Consider the following 22,792-nt stretch of genomic DNA (forward strand, 5'->3'; position numbering starts at 1 on the left):
AGACAATTATGGATTTGGTCTCAAGGGCACATTTGGTTACTAACAATTTAATATGGTTCATGAAAGCGTGCCTTAGCAAATTCTATGACCACAAAGAAGGAAAAGCCCCAGCAGTGTCACGCCTTTCTTAAAAGATGATTTTTTTTCACATTGTAAAGAGCACTTTGACTAATCTATTCCCAAAGCCATTCAAAAATGATGTCAACCATATTTTTTTATGAACAGGAGATAATGATCTGCTTATTAGTACACTGAGTACACAGAGTAACAGTGATCAATATACACAATATTGTATCTGTTACATAGCAATGCGCAAACCACATCTCCATAATAGGCTATTACTTTTGAAAATGTCATCATGCTTTAAATGAAAACAATACCTCTTGTATTTTTTAATTGAACTCATTTAAGATTAAGAACTAATTTCAAACAGAACAGATCACACAACCAAATAATCTGACCTTCTATACCTATGTTACTCATACTGCATATTGTGACATTCTTCTCAAATGGATTCCTGGAGCTTCAGTCCTTTGACCCTCACTGACCCCACCTCTAGGTGGCACTGCCTGCCATATAGCTAGAAGGGCAGCATCTACTGTGTCCAATCAGTAAGAGCTAAATCATGTAAAGGAGCCCAGCAAAGTGTGAATCTACACATTGAACTGATCATTTGTCTTCCCATATTCAAATGAGATATTCACATTTAGCCAAAAGTTTTAAATGGGGAGCATGTGCAATGTCTTGAACACACTCAGAGGCCACAAAGAACCATGTAGGCTACAACTAACCACACATGTCTTCTTACGTCCCACAGTTTTAGGAAGAAATCCTTCATCTACATCCTTGTAACGGAGTCTCACCATCCACATGGGCATCCTTCCTAATGCTATGCAACATTTACTGACACCGTCAATCCGTAAAGGTGAGTATGGAGTCGGTTTTAGTATTACACAATACTGTAACCCTATCATACTGATAAAGGCAATCTGATAACTTAAATAATATGAATCTCAGCTCTGCAAATAGTGATTTGTTCATTCTACAGGTGAGCATGAGAGGTGGAGTTTTTTTGCTCATGTTTTCCTCTGATGAACAGTCAAATTATGTCAAATCATGTCAAACTGCCAAATAAATCATATCACTAAACCTTAGCTGAAAAAGATGAATATGAACTACTTTTTAAATGTGGGGAAGTGTGCATACAAGCTGATATATAATCAGATGTTTAGTTTGTGTCCAGATAGTAGTCACAAATCACTGACATATCTCTTTTCTTCTACTCCAACTATAACCCACAACACACTTTACAGAGTATTCATCGTGTACAGCTTCAAAGCATACTCGGTATTCAAACCAAATCAATCACATCGACAGCCCTGTACATAGTAACAGCTGCTGACACAACTTGAAGTGGCTTCTGGCAAACTAGCATGATGATTTTCAACATAGTTTTGAGTTAGTACAAGTAGACAAAATGAGACAGTAGTCCTGCTTTTTTAATATCCATTTATGTAAGAGTGCTATCCATCACAGGCTGCTGTCGCACCTTAAACCTCCAGGGATCATTATGAGAGTATGATGGCTACAAACAGCATGGTATCCCTCTCACAAACATCACTTCTTCATGGCCTTTAAGGGCCAGATTAACCCAGAAAAGAGGCCAGCAGTATTTGTGTGGCCGTGTTTGACGGAAAGCCACAGACAGCCAGCCATGTTTGTTTTCCCAGAGCAATGTGGCCCTGCAGACTTGAGCAAAACAAGGAGAAACAAATGCCAACAGAGAAAAAAATGTATGAGAAAGAGATGGGGAGAAAACAAGACAAAAGGAAAAGGCTGAGTGTAAGTAGAACACTATGAGCTGTGTCTGTCACCTGTTCCTCATCGAGAAAGTAGTGCCAGGAGCAAAGACATATCCCCAAAGCAGGGAAAAGCAATAGAGGACAACAAGAGGGGACATATGATTACAATCATTCATAGAGAGACAATAAAACCGACATTTACGAAGCCAATGAGTAGCTGGTTCTGCTTAAAAGTTGGCAGGGTTTAAAAGTAGAACAAAGAAAAACTAAATATAACACTTAACATTCCCTTTTGTAGGGTCAAGTGGGGCCATCTGATGCTGATTCAGACAGCTTTTTTCTGCCTGTCTGTCACACAGTCTCCCTGTCCAGAGCTATTTAAGGCATCCCTGAGACTCCAAACAGACACAGGTCATCGCTTCAGCACATCTACAGTGACGTAAGCGCCTTAAGCCTTCCATTTGTCATCTCATCTTTTTCAGATTTTTATTTAGTTATATGCAAACAGGAAGGAAGCAACATAACTGAGTTCCTCATATCCAGGACATGGAGCCACCACATACATCGTTTCTGTATTAAATCCTGTGGTAAATCCAAGTCTAAGTGACAGCACACTATGACATGCTTTCCAGCCCTTGCAGTTAATGGAAAAGACTGCTGAATGCAAGACAAAGCTCCCCAAACACTGCTCTGTTGACTAAGGGAAATACCAATATGTTGGGAGTGGGTGTCATGTCAAGACTATAAATAATCACAACTTAAAACTCCCCTCTGCAATGAATCATTCCAGCACTAACAGATCTTGCCTTTCTCCCCTCAAAATTAGCTTGGATCCCTAACAATGGCTCATTCAACTCAGGAAAAAAGACTGAGGGGCGAATGGAGAGGTAAAGTGCTCGATCTGGCTTGGCAAATAGAGTAATGTTGCTTAAGTTCTGTTTAAAGTCCTCATAAAGAAAGGGAAACGGTTTTCTTACTTTTCAGCATTGATGTCTGTCAGGAGTGACTTTGTGAGCAGTAACATTAACAATAAACTGTTTACATATCTAATATGGCAGGCCTCTTACTACACTGGAGATCAAATTAGGGAACATGTTATTCTGCAATACTGTCTTTTTTTTTAGTGTTCAGAATTTGATAGAATATCCACTGTGGCTATACCACTGCAGTACTGTTTTTTTTAAAATAACCAAGGCACTCCAACAAAAACCTTTATTGTGTACTGTACTGTAGTGGGTTTCTAAGCCATTACTTTGTTGCCAAGGATTTTCCAGAGATTCTCTATGGGGTTTAGATCTAAACTCTGACACTTCCTCCTCCAAATTTAACTGATTTCTTTCAACACTTTGAGTTCAGTCGTTCCCAGTCCAACACCAGATATAATGTTTCCGATCAGACACAAATAAATTGAACTTTAGCAATGTCATGTCATGGTTTGGGGGATGTTTTCTGCAGCAGAAGTTGGGCCTCTTGTACAGCTACATGGCAGGTCAATGCAAATGTTTATGTGAACCTCCTTTAGCAACATGCAATACCTTCACTGCAATTGTCTCCCAATCAGCTGCAATCTTCATGCAAGGCAGTGCCCCCTGTCACACTGCAAAACATGTTAAGCAGTTCCTTGAGGCTAAGGATATTGAAACATTGAAACGGATAGATTCTCTATGGGTTTAAAACTCCTTGTCAACAATGTAATGGCTAAGAAACCCACTACAGTTACTGAACTGTTGAAGGGACTACAAGAAGAATGGACCAAGATCAAACCAGTGTAAGAAACCAGTGATGTCCTGTGGGCGCAGATGTGCTGAAGTTATTCCAAGGAAGGGCCTCTATACTCCCTATTCATTTTTTAATCCTATAGCCCTAAGAAAACATTTTTCAAATACTTTCTTCTGACACAATGGTTGATGTTCTCTAATTTTGCTCACTGTTTCTTTCAAACAATAAAGTTTTTCTGTTAAAGTGCCTAGGTCATTTAAAAAAAAACATGCTAGGACAGCAGTGGTATCGCAACAGTGGATATTCTATCAAATTTCTGAACAACAATAATAATAGTATTTGAGAATGAATAGTAAAAAGTATTTATACTAGTATTTGATCTCCAGTACATATCCATTAGTATCAATAAAGCAAGCAAAGCTGTTAATTTCCACAAACACCTCTGAAATGTTTAACTTCTTTGTATACAAAAAGAAGGGGTACCAGTAAAATTGCTGTTGATCTGTGTTGGGTGGAAAATCATGCAGAACAGCATGCAGCATGTTTGGTCGAAAGGTTCTCTGATGTACTGTATAAGGACCATCTAAACAAACGTGACGGGAGTCACCTTGACTGACCCGTCACATATCATCATATCTGGTGAAAAGATTGCTTCTGCCTGCGAGGGCTGCACAAAATATCATTTTTGTTTTTATTTATCATCATTGTGATGTCAACTTGCACAATAAACACTTTAGATATTTTTAGTTAATTGACAGAAAGCTATCATTCTTTTTTATTGGTACTATTTGTGTGCAGCTCAGTGTTTAATTTGTTTACTAAAAGTATGTTGGGAATCAATTCCCTTCACGGCAGAATAATATGTGTTTAATTATCGCAAGTTATATCGTTATTACAATCATCAACAATGTCATTTTCCTTATATCGTGCCTTCAGAATAGCACATCAGTAGGTGTAGTGCTCTTTAGAAGTACTCCGCATAGAGTCAATATTCAGAAAATTGAGGTTTATAGAGCTTGACCTTGGAGCATTTGCCTAACCTTCACTGTCATATGCCTCCATGGCAAAAAATGTGGCTCAGTTTAACCCATGTTTTAAATGGAGGGGAATTCAAAACAGAGAGGGAAGGCAATAACTCTGACATATAAACTGACACTGTGATCTCAGGAGCTGTACTGAAGCTCACAATAGAAGTCCTTTTACAAAGACATGAAACTATGAGCGAAATCGATCAGACATCTGAAAAATTGCATGCATCATATACAAAGTTTATCTCTCCTGTTGAGCACCAGCATAACACACACACACACACACACACACACACACACACACACACACACACACACACACACACACACACACACACACACCCACACACACACACTATCACACATTGTTCAAATGCTATGACCTAGCCGATATTGTGCTCAATGGAAACAACTGAGCTTCTTGCTTATCAGGTGTTGTGTTCCTACATGTATCCCTTCTCAATCTCGACCAAAACATTCCTGGACATGAGCAAGTAACTGATCAACAGCCAATATCTGTTCTTATACTGGCTCTGTTTCAGCTTTAGCACCTGTGTTCTGTTTATAATTACTTCATTATGGAAGCTCTAAGTGGGCTTGTCTTCTTCTCCTGTCTAAACGCCTGTGAGCGGAAATTAGCAGGCCAACAAGTTTACAGGTTTCAATTGCCCACTTGATGTTCTCTTTCTTTCCAAGGCTTGAAATGATTTTCAGATCTGATACATTCATGCATACATCCAGATAACCACAATTTTCTTAGACCGGTATGTCATGTCCGGATGCTTCTTAATTGACAAAGAGCAGAGCGTGGTGCATGTTTGTGCTCACTCAGATGAATGACTGGAGTCAAGAGGTCACTGCAGACCAGAGTAAAGATTGACTTAGTCCACAAGACAGCAAGCAGACAAAGGGCTGTGAGTAAACGTCCACTGGCCTCTAATAGTTTGCCCTTTCCCTGTTGTGGGGGGACTTGCAGATGTTAGGAGGGTTAAATACACTCACTCACACAGACAGGCCAAAATCCCTACAGGCACTCATAGTGTGGAGAATGTGAGTATAGGGCAGCTATAAGGTGGGCAGGCTGTGATTCTATCATGCATTTTTTTTGCTTACACTCTCACAGGTGAGAATACTCTGAAGTTCTCCTGAAACCATCAACACATTTCTCTTCCTGCGTTTTAGTCCATTTCACAGCTGTGATCATTAAAGCGTTAGTTCACACAAATAATGAAAAACAAACATATCTTTCCATCTCAGCAATGCCTTTCTTATAAACATGCCCCCACCGTGGACAGAAAATAATTCCTCATAGAAAGGTTCACCATGAAGTTTGTAGTGGAGATTGTTTCACTTTGCTGCTGAGTTTCTCAGATGTTTATTTTTTACATCTCACAAACAACTTCTACTCACCTCCATTGCAATGAGATGCTGGCTTATGTCTTAGCGGCAGAGAGTTATCAGCAGGGAGAAAACTAGCTGCATGGCTAGATCACCGAGACATTGCATTGCTTTTTAAAAAATTTGGTTGACCTGCTCTTTTGAGCTTCATGTTATACCACCCACGTAGAATTCAACTGAGCTTATGACTCTTGTTTGCCAAAAATTACAGACTCTTCACTTTAAAAACAAAACAAAAGATGTTAGGCCATATTAAAGGTAATTACAGGTAATTAAGTGTGATGATAGCCCCATGGAAAGCTACAGTATCTGTACTTCATGTAATGACATCAAGAGTTGGAGAGTAGTGACATGGAAGACAAGAATAAGAATAGTGTGTATATTGATATTTGCATCCTCAACTAGCTAAAGTCTACCTGCATTGGCCTAGAGTACATGGTACCCTCCTCGGTTTCCACTGATGTTCACCATAAAAAGAGTGTTCAACACCTTAGAAACACATTAGACACACCTAACAGCAAAGCACAGGTGCACCACACAGTTGATGAATCAATCAAACTAAATGTCACTGTAAACTAACAACTGTGTCAGAACCAGCCCATCTCCTAGTCCTGAAAAACCTGCATCGTCAACTCATTATGGGAACTACCATGCAGCGTTGAGAAGCCAGCATGCTCTCGAGTGTACAGCATGTGATTAGCTGCGAGTCTCTGCAGCTATACAGTTCAAACCACCGCCAGTAATGGAGCAGCAATCCTTGCAACAGTGGGTGATTGTCTGAAGCTGAGGAGCCAGTTAACCACTGATGCATACACACTAACTCTCCCAGTAAATTCAGGGGAGGCCAGACTTGTTCTCAGTCAACCCCCAGTTCTTCCATAAGGCTCTCATTTTCACTCTCAAGGACAAAAAAAATGTATCTCTCAGGATATCAGGTCCACTTTGTATTTTCCATTGAGCAAACACTATCAGCAGAGAACAACAGAATGCATTGTGAGCTCAGCTCTTTTTAGATCTTATCTGGAAGGGATTCATAATAGAGCACAGTCAACTTGGACTCACTACTGATAGAAGAAATACATTTCCTGTTGAGTAGCCCAATGGAGGCGTGCACATTTCTGTAGCCACACAGTCCCAGCTGAATGTAACAGGACAACAAAACCTGCATGCAGGATGCCAATAATAAACACTTCCATGAGGAATGTTTAGGTTTAAAGGCACTAAATAGATTTTTTTTTCCCCATCTAAAGCCTAAACACTCTGACAGAGTTTGATTATTTTGTTAGATCTTGAGTTATTGACAGTTTCCCTTTTGCTTAAATATCACCATACAGTATAATAAGTATTTATAACTGACATGCTGAATAAGCATCATTGCTTCCAAGCCATTCTCAGTGTTTATTTCCTGGCTTATCATATGAGCGAAAAGATAAAAGATACATAAAAAGAAGGGCGTTCAGCAGTGGCCCACATGGTATTCAGATTATCATGTAAGAGATCCCAGGCTGCATGTTCATGTGGCGAGTTCAAAGCCAAGACGTGTGCATTTACTACCTGCTAAGATATAGACTGCGTTTATCAAGACCAGCTAAAATAATAAAAATAACCATGCTACTATCGTTTTTGCAGAACATAAGTATAACAGAAACAAAATGATCTAATGGAAAACATCTTAACATTTACATGTCAATAATAGAGACCAGTGATTACAATATTAAACTCTATGCATATTGACCAAATTAAAAAAAAAACGCATTGTCAGTTACGTTTTGGTGGCAAAAAACTTCAACTACGGATGCTTTTTTAGTCAATTGGCGGGGCAAGACGCCAGATAACAGAACTAAGTCCCCAGGTGCCATTTCATATGCAAATCTATTCTAGGCACAGTTTCAGAGTCGCAAATACGCATAGGTAGCCCAACATCTGCATACTATTAAACCAAATGCCCACTTACGTTGCTGCCGCGGAAACGTGTCCACTCCTTGTCCGTTGAGCTCCTAAATGCATTTGTATGCATTTGTCCAGGCAGCAGAGATCTGGGTGAAAACAGAATCACACTCAAGGGGATACCTGCTCATGGGCTAACCCTTTGGTAACAGCCAAAGGAAGCGTAGAAGTGGACGGATGAGTTCTGCCACTTCAAAATTTCCTCATGGTATTGCAATCCGGAGGAGAGATTCTCTCCCACTCGTTCAAACCAGAGCTCCTCGGTTCCTTTGCGCTCTGCGGCGCGCAGTGATCAGGCTATTTCTATCCAAAGTGTAGACGCGCAACAGTTGCATAGAAAAGTTGGAGAGCGGCTACACGGACTGCAGCAGTGTTAACTCGCCTGCTGTGTGAGATAGAGAGAGTCTGGGCTGCGTCTCTCAAAGTGGTCCTACAACACAACAGCAGATTCAGCTCTGTGCGTCTTTACCCCCAGGCGGTGGTTTCTGCTATGTGCCTTGACTTGCACTGATGCAAGGGGACCCGTATTCAACCCAACACAACTCCTACCAGCTGGTGGTGTTGAATTTCACCAGTTACAGGCTCATGACATCACGGATGGACTTTTGGCTTTGTTCATCCATGTCCTTTGTCGCCTTTGACTTCTGTTTGGCCCAAAGCAGGTACAATAGTTACATTAAAGTAATTGTATATTCTGCAGAGCAGAGAACGTGTTCCAATTGTTAAGATCTGCTCAAGACACGTGCACTTCCTGATGCATAGAGTAGGCTCCACACCAAGACTGAAATAATGCCAGAGAAAAATAGAAGAGATCAGCTGGTGCAGCCTCATGTTGTTTGCTGACAGGAGAATCTGCCAGGTGCTGCAGCTCAAGCCACTGTTGTTCTGTCAAGAGTCTGATCTGTTATCCAACATTAGACAGCTTCTATCAGGATAGTTTACAACTATTTATTTTCATACCAAAACTTACTTACTGATCAGTCTTGGGCACCTTTCCATAAAGTGCACCCTTATCTAAGAGCATATTTTCTTTGGGGGGGGTAGTGGGTTGAGTACCCTTTAGGGTCTGATTTGACACAGAAAAAGTTCATTGTAATCTCATAAGCACTTGGCATTATGAAGATAAGCGAGTACAATTTGTAAAAAAGTATTTTGAGCATTGCTTGGTTGGGTCCAAACTGATACAAAAGATACAAATAGTTTTCAGTGAAGATATGCAACGTATAAGCACAATGCAGGCCAGAGGCATGTGGCAATGCTGTATATAAAACAACCCAATTAAAAATCCTTGACTTTATTTTTCTTTGGCCCGCATCCAAAAGAATATTTTAAAGTAAGGGCTCCTATTAAATTTATTTATACTCACAATGAATTAAATAAAGCAATTATGTTAGAGACCACTGCATAATCCTGATCTGGTCTGGTAATATGAAATGTGGAGCCGCTCCAGCTACTGCAATGTGTTTAGTAATGAGATTTAGACAAACAGATTCATAAGGTGTGTAAACTCTCGTAGTGTTGATCAGGAGATACAGTATCTAAGCTCTGGCACTGGTTATAGTTAGTAAATAACCCTTCTTTGTTTCTCTGTAACCGTGTCTGAACACAGTGCCACCGTGTTTCCTCCTGGAAAAAGGACACCATTTCTTTTCTTTATCAGTCCCATCGATTTTTTCCAAACAAAACAGGCTCTAAACCACTTCCACCTTTCCCGATCAAGGTTAACCCATTGACCTAGAACAAACAGAGCTCTGTGGATCCCTGGGACCCCAACTCCTCCCCCCGTACATCCCAGCATCCTCCTCCAGACGTCCGAAGCCTCTCTCACCTCAGCCTGGATGGAAAGGGAGTCCATATGGTTTGCAGTTTAGGGAGCTGGGGGGACGCTACTAGGAGACAGAGCAGTTCCTGCCTCTAATCCCAGGTGGAGCACACAGCGTTTCTTAACCTGAGAACAGCAAAAGGACAGTTACAGTGAACAGTCACAATGCCCAAACAAGGAGTATTGTAAGAGAGGTCAAAGTGACATGGAAACTCCAAGAGAGCCTGCCAGCCACTATAAACAGTGAGGTTAATAAAGAGCATTCAGTTTGTGGTGCCTGCAAACAAGCTAAGGAGGTCTGCATGAGTCTGCAGCAGTGGGTCAAACTCTCTTCCCCCCTTCATCAAAGACAGTTGTCTCCGAGGAGGAAACACTTTGAACAGGATGCACTCTCTCTCTTTCTCTTTCTCTCTCTTTCGCTGACTTCGCCATCAGCCAGCATCTCGGGATAGCAATGCTTCGACCAGATGTTTTCTACCACTTCCAGGAAACAAAAATGTTGATATGCTGGTTCGCTGACAAAGACCGTAAATTAACATCATGAACAAATGAATTACATGATCAGTTTGTAGCAAAGCCCTGACATTACCATTGGAGGCTTAAATAATAGTTTAGAGAGGCAGAACATTTGCTGACTGGTAAACACTTTGAAAGTTTGAAACCAGACATGCGTTGTGTTGATAAAACCTTTACTGAAATTATTGATTTCGGCCCTCTCATGTTGCGAAATGTTCTTAAAAGCTTTTTACTATATTATACCATAAAATTACTTCAGCCAAGTATGCACGCAGATTTACAGCAAACTTTTCAAGATGAATTTTCTCTTTTTTTTCACATGTCCAGATGTGTACTAATCAGTCCATTGTGCACTCAGCACCAAAACGTTAGGCCAAAGAGTGACTGGTGTCCGATAATCAGAATCAGATCACCTCTCTTTTCTCTCTTGAGGAATGGGCAGACGCAGAAAAGTGTACGCTGACCCTTCCTGAAACATGTGGTTTTCCCCCCCTGGGGACTGCAGAGGTGCCGTTGAGCAAGGCACCGAACCCCCAACTGCTCGGGGCACCGGTCATTGGCAGCCCCCTCGCTCGAACATCTCTCCATTAGTTGCATGTATATAGGTCCTGTCTGTGTATTTCGGGCCTGTGTGTGTGTAAAATGATAAAAATAGAGTGAAAATTCAATTTCCCCATTTGCGGGACGAATAAAGGAATTCTTCTTCTTCTTCTTATTCTATGTAAAATTCTATTCTCTGCACTTGCTGTCAGTAATTTGGGAGTCTGTACCTAATTTGGGCTTGGGGCTGTTGCTGGCCCCAGTCCCAGAGGCTTCATGTACTCCTACCAGCACTCGTGATTTGAGCTCCAGAGCTTCCACTGGAAGTCCTGAATTCAAACACCATGTGCTGGTCGGAGAGCATATTGTCTTTCAGGTTAACATTTCATAGTACAGTAACAGCTTGTAAATGTGGGGTGTGTGGAAACTTTAAGCCTCACAGGACCAGAGTGAAGCCAAAGTCAACCGGACTGGTTAAGGAGAAAAAGAAACAGGAAAGTAGATTAGGAAGAGAGAAGGCTCTATGGTTGGTAGAGCGTAAAACAAAATATTGTCTTGTAACCAGCCAGTAGACATAATACAAATGCGCTTTTGAGTGCCATCTGTAAGTGCATTCTTCTCGACATAATGCTGCAGATACGGTTGGTTAAGTCTGCCATGTTAGGTAAACATCTCATCAGTAGGCGTTTGCCATGAATCAGCCTGAGGGAGAGCAATACAGTGTAGGTCAGTGTGTGTCTCTGTTGCAGGTGGACAGCTGACTCTATATCTGCAGACTGCCTAGACACTAAACCTGCCTCCATCTCTAATTAGCAGATACGGCCCTGTGTAATTTCTGTCCTGCGTGCGTGTCACCGGCTTGTAGGGCTGTTATTTTGTCGAGCAGGGAGAGAGTGTGCAACAGCTGGGAAAGTGCTCAACAGATGGTGGAATACAGAGCTGTCGATTGCTGAAACAATGCTCCATGTAAGTGTGTGTGTGTGTGTGTGTGTGTGTGTGTGTGTGTGTGTGTGTGTGTGTGTGTGTGTGTGTGTGTGTGTGTGTGTGTGTGTGTGTGTGTGTGTGTGTGTGTATGTGTATGCAGTGAGGTGGTTTGCATTGCTAAAGGGACCACGGGAAAGCAGGGAGAGAGGGGCCAGGGGAGTCCAGGGTGAAGGGGGAGTTTGGGCTGAGAGGGGAAGTTTGGGAGTGTGCGGGGAAAGTGAAAGTCTCTTTGCGGGTCATATGGGGCGGAGAAAGGGCACAGAGGGAAGAACACACACACACGCCACACAGGGAGGTGTTGCCTCATGTTTGGCTTTTCATTTTCGTTGTGAAGCCTCGTAAGCACTCCGGACGGATTTCACAGCCATGGCCCTCGAAGCAATGCCTGGTTAGTTGATGGTTCATTTGAACCGATTTGAACAGTATCCCGAAACATTATTTCAATTCAAAGAAAACTGATGAGGTCTTTTATCATTCATATGTAAACATGTTTTATATTGTTGCTTAATTGAAAGGAAAAAAGTCCTCTTGCTTTCACTTTCGGCTGCACCAACGGAGGGCTTTGTGTGCGTGTGTGTGTGTCATTAGTTTTGCATGTCGATCAGAAGTCAACTAAACCTACAAAAAAAAAAAGCCTGCCTGTCTGTTTTAAACATGCTGCCAGAATCACATATTGCAGCATCAATAATAACTCACATTTAAGATAACATAATCGATGAACAGTACTTGAGAAACCAATGCAGTGTCTATAGTTACTAAGGAACATAAGTAGCCATGCAGTCTTTTTATATCGTATTGCATTCATGCTACAATGTTTTTAGTCTTGACCAGTTTTTGGAAGATCCTGTGGTAAAAAAGGAGGGATGATGTTCATATGCACATAACTATTTACACAATGGAGAGGAGAGGAGAGGAGAGAGGAGAGGAGAGGACAGCAGAGGAGAGGAGAAGAGAGGAGAGGAGAGGAGAGAGAGGAGAGGACAGCAGAGGAGAGGAGAAGAGAGGAGAGGAGAGGAGAGAGAGGAGAGGCCTGATTTAGGGAGGAGGAGAAAAAAAACCCACCTTGACCTTACTTTCATCTCTAGAAGCTGATCCTCTGTCTGGCGTGAAATCTCCGAGGAGCTGGCTATGGAACAGAGAGTGGCTTTATGCATGCTTACTACAGTGTTCCTCATACAAAATCCCTTTTCATTTCTCGAGAGGGTTGAGAGAATGGCTTGAAAGGCATGTTTTCTCTTATCTCCAGCGATACCATTAGGCTGCGAGTAATTTAGGCCCGATCCCATAGATTTTCCATGTAAAGTGAAGCCAGCGCTGATGACAATAATCTCTACGCAGGGATAAATTGTTGAACAATCATAATAGAGATTCAGAAAGTCACAAAGAAAATCATTGTTGTGTTTTGAAATCCTATGACTCCTCACGCATGTGTCGTGTCCAAATCCTGCGTTGGCTGCAGATATCCTTTAATCTCTCCTAATAATTCCTGCATTCACTGTAACCATTGGAGAGAGGAATTATATATGAATGAATAATAGACCATAATGGATGATTGGATTAAACACATTTAAAGGAAAAGTTCATCATTTATGTATTCACTTTTTTATATTTTCATTAGAGAGATTGATGAGAAGATTGAGCTATGTGCGGCATCTGAATAATTTAGATTAGCATTAAAACTATTTGTGTGTAATTTGGCAATGAAACTTTGTACTTTAGTCATTAAATGGATTAAACACACAAAATAATGTATTAATTATTGAGCTTTACAGGAGCTGATAGGTGGATTGCATACCTTTGGACATAACAAGGCTTACTGTTTCCCCCATTCTTTATGCTAAGCTAAGTTAGCCAAAGCAACAGAGCAAATAAAAGAATAATCCCCAAATTTCAAACGACTCCTTAAAAGCTCAGTTGTGTTATCAGAGGATAACACAAGCATATGTGCTGCCTTAGCTGTAAGGGAAAGTCTTACTCAGCAGGGACCAAAATGGGGTTTATGACTCTGGGAAAAGCTTCCTCAGCCAAACGGATACTGTGACAATGTGTGGAAAATTCACATTTTATAATATTTGGGAGTATTTGAAGTGCAATTTACAAACACTTAACCAAACTTGGCCGCACTGAGATACTTAGAGAACAGTTTGTACTGTAGTAGTAGTCAGGTCTAGTTCCAGACAGAGAGTAGCTGTCAGAGGAGATCACACAGGTGCTGGAGTGACAACCGGAGACAGTAGTAAAGTGCTGCACAACAGCAATCATGGTGGTATTGGCAGCCGAGAAACAGGGTTTCAGCAATAGGTGGCCTTCTTTCAAGGCTGTGACACGTGTCCGAACCCAGAAAAGACTTCACACCAGCTTGCAGCCGCCTCTCCTGTCCTTTAAGAGGAGCATAAATATTTCATGTCTGCTCTGAACACAGGTACACTTTAATTTTCAGGTCAAACCCAGTCCAGCCCTCTCTGCTGGTCCATCATTCATCATTTAATTATTGCTTTTAGCAGAGGGTTGGTCGGGAAGGTTAATTACCATTTTCACTCCCTTTTTCATGGAAAAACAAAGTTCTAAGACGGAGTTCACAAACTGCCTCTCGTCTGACCTCATATCTGCCTATAGATTCAAAGGGAGAGATTAGGATGTTTTTAAAGGTGCCCCACTGCAGACATCTGTCACAACACCAGACCTGAGCATGGTGGCTCTGTGAAAATGGACCATCAGGTTTCTCCCATGTGATACTACTGAGTTGGTAAAACAGAAGCATCTCTGGCCTCTTAAGCTCGTCTTCTGTGGTCTCTTTGATTTTTGACTGAGCCATAAAGTCAATGTAAGTGCCAAAAAGTTCAAATAATCTCAGAATGGAAAGCTATTTTAGGCCAGTACGCTATCCTATGAATATACACTCCACATCTGCTACTCCAAATGGATTTAAACAAACACTCTGAATGTTTAAAATACTATCTGGCACAGGTTTTTATCGTGGAGTGCTCAGAGAAACTAGAGAAAGTGGACACTGGGAAACATCTTGATTTTTTTTCTGTGACAGGGTTTATGGCTTTTACATGTGTGAATGTTTTGGTGATTAATATCTCTTTTTCAGTTGTTGTGGATGGCTCCTGTGAGGCCTTCTGAGAGCAAAGCCAGCTCCTCTTCCTCTTTTAAAGCATCTTCCATTCCTCTCCTTACCTGTGCATAAAAACTGCAGCCGTGCAGACATTTTGAGAGACCCAAGTGCACACACACAAGACTTCTTGGTAGAGTAAACACACACAAATAATGTGTTCTGCTGAAGATTAGAAACAACTGCACAAAAGAATTGTTCCAAGTTTACATGCATTTACTGCTGCAGGAGAAGAGAAGGAAAAAAAATATGTGCAGTAGTAAACAGGGAAAGACCATTTTTTATCCTGTTTCCTGTTGGTTGTCACTTTTTTCTCTCACATCTTACAATAGTCATTACTACATTAGAGTGAAGCTTAAAGTCTTGAGTATCCCTTTCATACATTAAGTAATTAACCATCAAAGAGCCAATGGGATTGGTTGTAAAAATAGTTATCAATGGGATTTCAGTAAAAAAAACATTTGTAACCTTCAAGTTTTTTAACATAGAGACACCAAATATGTTTTAAAATAATACAATCCCCCTCATAATGCAATGTTCATGAGTATTCCTCGCTTCATTGATGGGAGTTTGATAGCAGGATCATATTTATTCCCATTAGTCTTGCTGGTGCAGAGCTCTAGGCACCACCAACGCTTCTTTCCGGCATCAACCATGACAATCAATTACTATTGCTGCTTTGTGTTACAGAGGCGGTTTTGAGTATTTTGCTCTGTGTCCCTTGCTTTACATTGCTCAAGCTGCTAAATTCTCAACTACATTCTTCAACTTGTTGCAAAGTTGTCTGTTTGTTGTTTGGTGACAGTGGATTTATAAGAGCCAAAAAACTAACCTCAAAACAAACTGCAGAGTCAGTTGATAATTATCTGTAATTTTGACACTTTCCCACTGCACATACTGGTAGTCATTTGCTCAGTTGTTATTAAATATATTGATTATAGCTGCTGAAAAGATTTAAAAAAAAAAAAAAAACCTCAAAGGGAGACAGGAATGGAATGAGATTTATGTTTCACAGTAAGTTTCGACCGTGTACCAGCAACTCATGGGTGGCGAGGACCTTTTGTTCCCTGCATGTCAGGACAAGTTTAATCCCAGACACTTTTCTATCCATCAGCTGCTCCTTGTCACCGTCTACTGTCACCGGGGCAAAAAATAGCCCAGGCGTCCCTGTCCACTGGGGCTAAGCAGTGCCACCTGTCAGCTAGGACGTAGGTTAAAAAGCCCGGCTCCAGACACAGATGGACAATCACCACTACCTCATGTGTTTGCTATCAAGGCTACAGCCAGGTTTGGTGTGGCTGACTCGCAGCAAAAGACTTCATCATCATTACCTCATATGTGTATGCTATCCAGGCTGCCAGCAGTATTACATAGACATAAAAGAACAAAGTCTTAGGTCACTTTTTGGATCATAAAGGACATTAGATTAACAATTTCCTGCAGTGTGAGTTAACTGACTTAAAGAACTCCATTCATATGTTTTCTCAATGACTCTAATTCAGACATCTGGCAGGAACCCTGACCTAGAATCAGGTTTTGCTTGTTTCATTATGAATGAGATGATACTTAAAGGGGACCTATTGTACTCTTTTTTCAGTTTCATACATGTTTCATTCTACTAGAACATGTTTATATGCTTTAATGTTCAAAAAACAACAAACAAACAACAGCAACAAATAAAAAAGGAAGCTAACTAGACTTACCATACTGATATGTCTGCTAGGTGATATTAGTGCACAACAGATTCTTCATCTGAGTCCGGGTCTGACTGACACTGCATTCAGGACGGCTAAACTATAACGTAGTTGCAGACCGCTAATGTTAGCTCCATGGGCAGGCAGCCTGTGCTCTGTGTCCATTCATCCATCCCACGAGCCGCACCTGCCATACTGCGAGACGGCGATCCACCCTACTGCCTTGCTGCTTCCTGTCTGAAGCCGGCTCAAACATGTAGGCCCACGGCTGATTCTCTCTGATGTGTTTAGTCAGCTTGATGGGCAGTTTGTGTGCTTTTTTTACACCTCAGGCTTACTCATCAACCTCGGGAAGAGGCTGGCGTGTGCAGTAGCTGGCAAGTTTTTTATGGTAAATCAGATTAAACAAAGTACTTATCAAAGCAGAGTGTTTTTTACATACTTCATAGCATGTCTGGAGTGGGACTTCAAGTCCGTCCCACATCCACCGTAAATACTCACTCGTGAACCTATTATGTTTTAATCTGCAGCTGAATATAGCACCCAACAAATTCTAGATTTACACCTGTAAAACTGCACTTCCTAGCTGTTATAGCAAATTGCTGAGACTACATAGACATGTTTTTACATCTTCAGTATGTATATCTGTGCATGTATCTGAAAAACTGAATTAATATGACATTGGCAATATTATGTTGTTGTTTTTATATTTAAGGGACACCGTGTAGCGTTTTAAATAATTTATTAACTAACAGCAAAATCTTCATTCATAAATAAGTCCTCATGGGTGCAATATTACCTCTGCCAACAATCTGACTTACCTACCTGAACAAATATTTTTTTATCTGTATTTACATAGAACGGGTAAGCTCTATGGGGGCTTCCATGTCCTTCTGGTTTATAAAAGACTATAAACGGCGGAGAGGGACATAAAACACTACGTGGTACTGGTAAGGCTAAATGTGTTTTCGCTCAGAGCCAGCGTGACTGTTGACTGGAGAAGGAGCTCAGTGAGACGCATTTGAAAGCCTGCACTACACTTTCGTTCATAATGCAAGATCATACTTATGCCATGCTACTTGAGAAGGTACCCTCGTCGCCAAAAAAGTGAAAAAGAGAATTTAAAAGGCAACATGACCGGCGAATACAGAAGGGTAAGTAGCTTCTTGGCACATAGCGCCTACCGTAGTTGCAACCAGGTCGCAATGTATGTTTGAAAAAGTGAGGCGCAAGAGAACGTTTTACCACAAGATGGAAGAAAATCCCACACAGTGCTCCTTTAAATGTGAGTTAGCTACTGTAAATTGGATGAAAGAAAAATTATTTTTGACAGCATAATTTACTTTTTGGGATGTAAATCAAACACTTGGCTGGAGCATGTTAGTTTTTTTTCTTGTAGTTAAAACAAAGGAAATAGTGAACATTGGAATATAACTCAAAACACCCCAAGATGTTTTGATTTTGATTAACTACAATATGACTGGACAGTAAGACCATGCTGAGATATCAAATTGTTGATAAATTGCTCAGTGCTTGTAGCCCAGTAGGACACCTTACAACATGTCTTTATCCATTACATGGAAAGATGAATAGATGTTTTGTACACGTGCTTTGGAGCTGTGATTAAAACAACATGAATATCTGGGAACATTTCCTGTTGCAAACCTGAAAATAAAAAGATTTATCCAAGCAGTCTAGACGGAGATACCCCTGAGGTCATCATCATCATGACTTCCAGACTGTTTTGAGCTGACGGGCTCTGCTGGACACAGGACATCATGGAAACCCAAACATTAAACTAGCCAAGACTGTGATTATGTCAGCTGTGATTACATTATGTAATAGGCTCTATAAAGACACTGAATAAATGCCCCCCAAAATAACTTCATCAAATCATTTCACTACTTTAAAACTGCCTTTTTAACTCAGAACTTTTGATATGAACACAATTTAGCTATTCATATCTACTAAGACTTGTTTGATGCTGAGCAAAAATAATTATTTCTGGCCCGCTTACTGGGTCTCTGCGCCCAGCCTCACGTGAGCCCAGCGCAGAAAGCTTATCATGTGAAGGCCCCTTAACGGACTGCCAATCTAGATAACCTGTTCTACCTCCAGGGCCACAGCCATCCCATAATGAAGTGTTTCATAGTAGCCTAATAGTTTGATATTTTAAAGCAGCACATCCTTACGTCCATACCTAAATGACAGATAGGCAACACAACTATTTGGTTAGGTTTAGGAAGAGATCATGGTGTGAGTGTTTTTTTTTCCGGATGTAAGTCAGTGTAACTCGTCCTGATTCCAACTTGTCAAATACTGCCATTTTCTCAGAACTCCTTGATGTCAGTTGTCAACGCACTGGGTAGCCTTGTGCATAAACCTGACACACTCCAGTGTGGTAGCTGTTTTAAACAAGGGAAACAGGTTAATGTTGTGAATTGAAACAAAAGTACTTGGTTAGGTTTAGGGTGGGGTTAAAACAATTGCCTTTGTAATGCAACTACAGTGACGGACGGGACAGGAACGGGACACAAACCGCAATCTTCTGGGTGAAAGTCCAGTGTTTGTTTGACCCATGCTCCACCCTGATGTCCTCTTTATGCCAACTTTGTCACTCCCACTTCTGGAGCACTTGCTCTGAGCATCTAATATTGCTAAGAATGAGTTTACAGTTAAAAGCCTGACGCGTGCTCAAGGGTGCCTTCTATGTCAGTATCAAATGCAGAGGGCCGTGACAAAACAGCGGTATTTGACACCCTAAAAATGAGAAAGGGCTGGTCCGTGGCGTAGTTATGTCCATGGAGTGGTTGATTAACCTACAAAAAGTGGGACCTTTGGTTTCACATGGGACACGAACACCAGTCTCATGGGTAAAAGTCTACCCCGATCTCCTCCTTAGTTTGGCGTTTGGTATGCTATGTCATCTTGGTAAGTATGCTTATTTGCTCTCTTGCTCAAAGTCAGATGAGAAGATCGGATCAATCTTCTCATCTTATTTTCGACAAGAAGCCAGATAAGCATATTTAGATGTCAAAGTTTTCCTTTAAGTCTACGGTTAGCAGAATGATCAACCGCTAACAGAAGTGCACTAACTGAAGGTAAAACATGCCAATCACCACCATTGTGAGTTATGAAATTTTCACTCAATCAAACAATTCATTCACAATCACATATATTGTAGACGACAAAATCATCAAGCTCGGAAATCCCATCTCTTCACAGAATAAAAGAGACATACATGAACTAAAAGCAAAACAACATGAAGTCAGTGACAGAGTCCAAAAGTGAATTAAATGGAAAGAAGCCTCTTTGTTGATCGAGACAGTAATCGAGTTAAAGATCTGTGAACAATTTCTTCTAAATGACTAGCCTATGGCGTGCAAAAAAAAAGAAGAAACACTGGATGAAGGCATCAGCTATTATCTGTGCCCTGCATGTTCTGTGAAATGCCTGCTGGTGGATTTCCACACTGACTGCATTCTCCTCTGGACAACACTGAGGAAAATGAATGCTAAATGGTAGGGAATGCAACTAAATGAAACAAGATGGCTCTCTGTAAAGTTGTTATGTGATGCCATACTTTTCACGATTGTCACCATTTTTCTTATCATTTTCATTTCCTGTGTGTATTGTGTGTGTTTCAGAGCTAATTAACCAGGCTATCATTTCAGAGACTTTCGGCTGCTTGTCAACTCTAATTCCTCTGCATTTATTTACAGCATAGAGACAAGGACACTTGATCTTCCCCTTTCACAGGGCTATATCTGTATAAGCCCTTGTGTTCGCCTGTTTTTTTCTTGAACAAAAATGGCTCCAGTGCCAAGACAAATGAGGCCAGCATTGGAGGCAAGAGTCCAGAAATAGGTAAAACAAAGCAGGAAACTGGTAAGTATTCCCTTTAGGGGGGAAGAGATTTAATCTTTTCAGCACCTTGGTCTATTTCAACAGTCCTGCTATTTAAACTTGTATTCAGTTCTGATTTGAGTGCAGGTAGCAAGACTAAAGGAGTGCCTGGTCAGAGAGATTTGTTGTTTAATCATTAAATGAGTGTGAGATTTGATACAGCAGCTAAAATACTTACATCTAGCCCATCACATAACTGTTGTACAGTAGTTTACTGAGCTGTGAGATTTGAACTGTGCAGTAACACAGGTGCTGGACCATGTCTTCTCACAACAGGGAGTGACTGACTGGCTGCTCTGAGTTCTTCCTGTAAATGTCCAACAGAGGGACCCTGTGAATCTCCTGACCAAACAGAAGTTTGTGTGTGTGTCTGTGTGTGTCTGTGTGTGTGTGTGTGTGTGTGTGTGTGTGTGTGTGTGTGTGTGTGTGTGTGTGTGTGTGTGTGTGTGTGTGTGTGTGTGCTTGTGTGTGTGTGTGATTGACCTCTGTCCTTTTGGAGCCTTTCAGTACAGTCCCCAGAAGCTCAAGCATAAAAATCTTCAGTTTAAATCATGGATGGGAAATAAGAGAGACTTTCACGTAAAGGTCTGAACTTCCTTGCCCCTTATACTTATTGTTTGAGTGTCAAATACTCTCTAAAGGCATAAAAGAGAGTATTTGTTTGTTTAAAATTCCCTCCACTCAAAAAGTGTTTTTCTTCTGTTTCTGTCCTCTAAAATGTCATGACATTGATTATAGTGACTTGTATCCGAGCAAATTGTGTCACTTGAGAGGTGTTTTCACATTCCTCTACTAAAGGACATGATGTCTGTGCACAAATTTGAGATTCAAACGTTTTCCGGGCAAGCTTCAGTTGGTAGGTCGCTAATCCATAAACCAATCACTGTCTAATACGTGAAACACATACTTCTCATCTGAGTATGGGTCTGACTGACGCCGGGTTCAGGACTGTCAAATATGACATAGTTGCACGTCACTAACTTAAGCTCAATGGATGGGCAGCCCAGGCTCTGTGTCCCTCCATCCGACTAGGGGCTCTGTGAGTTTCACGCGCCATACTGTGAGTTAGCGATTTGCCCAAGGGGCTCCTGTCTGAAGCTGGCTCCAATATGTAGGCCTATGGCTGATTTTCTCCGATGTGTTTCGTCATCTTGATGGGCGGATTGCACACTTACCTTTCACCTCAGACCTACTCGTCAGCAACGTTGGAGAAAGGCAGAATGTAGTCTACAAACTGTAGCTAAAGAGTCTCAACCTAGCATGGGCAGGCAGCGTAGGGCGGGATGAGGCCAAATGCAGAATTTCTCTGTTAGGGAAAAAGACTAGATGTGCTTTCATCCTCTTCTGGAGTGGGACTTTAGAGTTTGCACCAAAAATAGTATTATCTTGAATTTACAAATAGTTTCCAATGGTGACCCAGTATCACAGCAAAAACACTCTCCTTAGAAACCATTCCGCCCATTCCTTCAAAGAGCATTAGCCATTTGTTCAAATGCCTAAAACAGCCTATATTTAGCTTAACTTGACATGGACCTCTTGTGGTCATGTGATTTTTGATTGTTGGCTCTCAGAGGAAAAGTAGTGAGACATTTTTATAGAACAGCAAAACGAATTGTCTGTAATCGTGTCACTGAGCTTAATTAAATAGTTTTAGTACATAAACCTAACCAAAGCTTACAGCTACACTGATCAATATGTTTGTTTTACAATGAAAAAAAAACTGACTTCATTTGATGTGAAAGGGCTCACGAGCAGGACAAGGACAAACTTAAAGGGAATTCACAGTGTTTTAGTGTCTTTTAGCTCATTGTTTTGGTTTTCAACTTTACTGTTTTAACTTACCCTCGCCATTGAACACGTTTTCCGCTGCAGCAGGAAGCAACAAAAATGATCAGCTGAACCCACTCTACCCTACCTGCTCAGCCTCAAACAGCACAGAGACAAAGTTAGCGTCTAACTGATGAACATAATGGAGCTAAAGAGCAGGATGTACCATAAACAGATAAATGACTTGGATTAGACAGGTGTCAAGAATCACAACTCACAATAATGAATAATGATTAATATTGATCTGTGTCTGCTGTGTAATAGGCCACTCTTTGTGAACATGTTCTCTATTTTAACGTCATGAGGTGCTGCCCAAAGTTGCCAAAAGAGATTATGTAATGTAAAAGAATATATGAATGAAAATAATCATATGAATTAGTATTTTAATGAATGAATGTTGGAAGGCAGTGACAAACAGTCTAAGCTGGTATTTATTTTAATGAACTTGCATGCATCATCCACAGATCTGTATGTATCCGGACTCTGGGTTA

The 22,792-nt window shown here is 41.0% G+C and overlaps 1 protein-coding gene across 1 annotated transcript in view; it reads right to left on the reverse strand.

Moving 5' to 3' along the window:
- col24a1 (collagen type XXIV alpha 1 chain) overlaps positions 1–8,354 on the reverse strand; it is a 93,435-nt gene extending 85,081 nt beyond the window's left edge. Inside the window, exon 1 of the mRNA XM_083940647.1 lies at positions 7,902–8,354. Within this exon, the coding sequence (XP_083796773.1) occupies positions 7,902–7,954 (53 nt within the window). The 5' untranslated portion in view covers positions 7,955–8,354. The remainder of the gene's footprint in view (positions 1–7,901) is intronic.
- Between the last annotated feature and the right edge of the window lie 14,438 nt (positions 8,355–22,792).

This window comes from Echiichthys vipera (assembly GCF_963691815.1).
Source record: "Echiichthys vipera genome assembly, chromosome: 3".
Lineage (NCBI taxonomy): Eukaryota > Metazoa > Chordata > Actinopteri > Perciformes > Trachinidae > Echiichthys > Echiichthys vipera.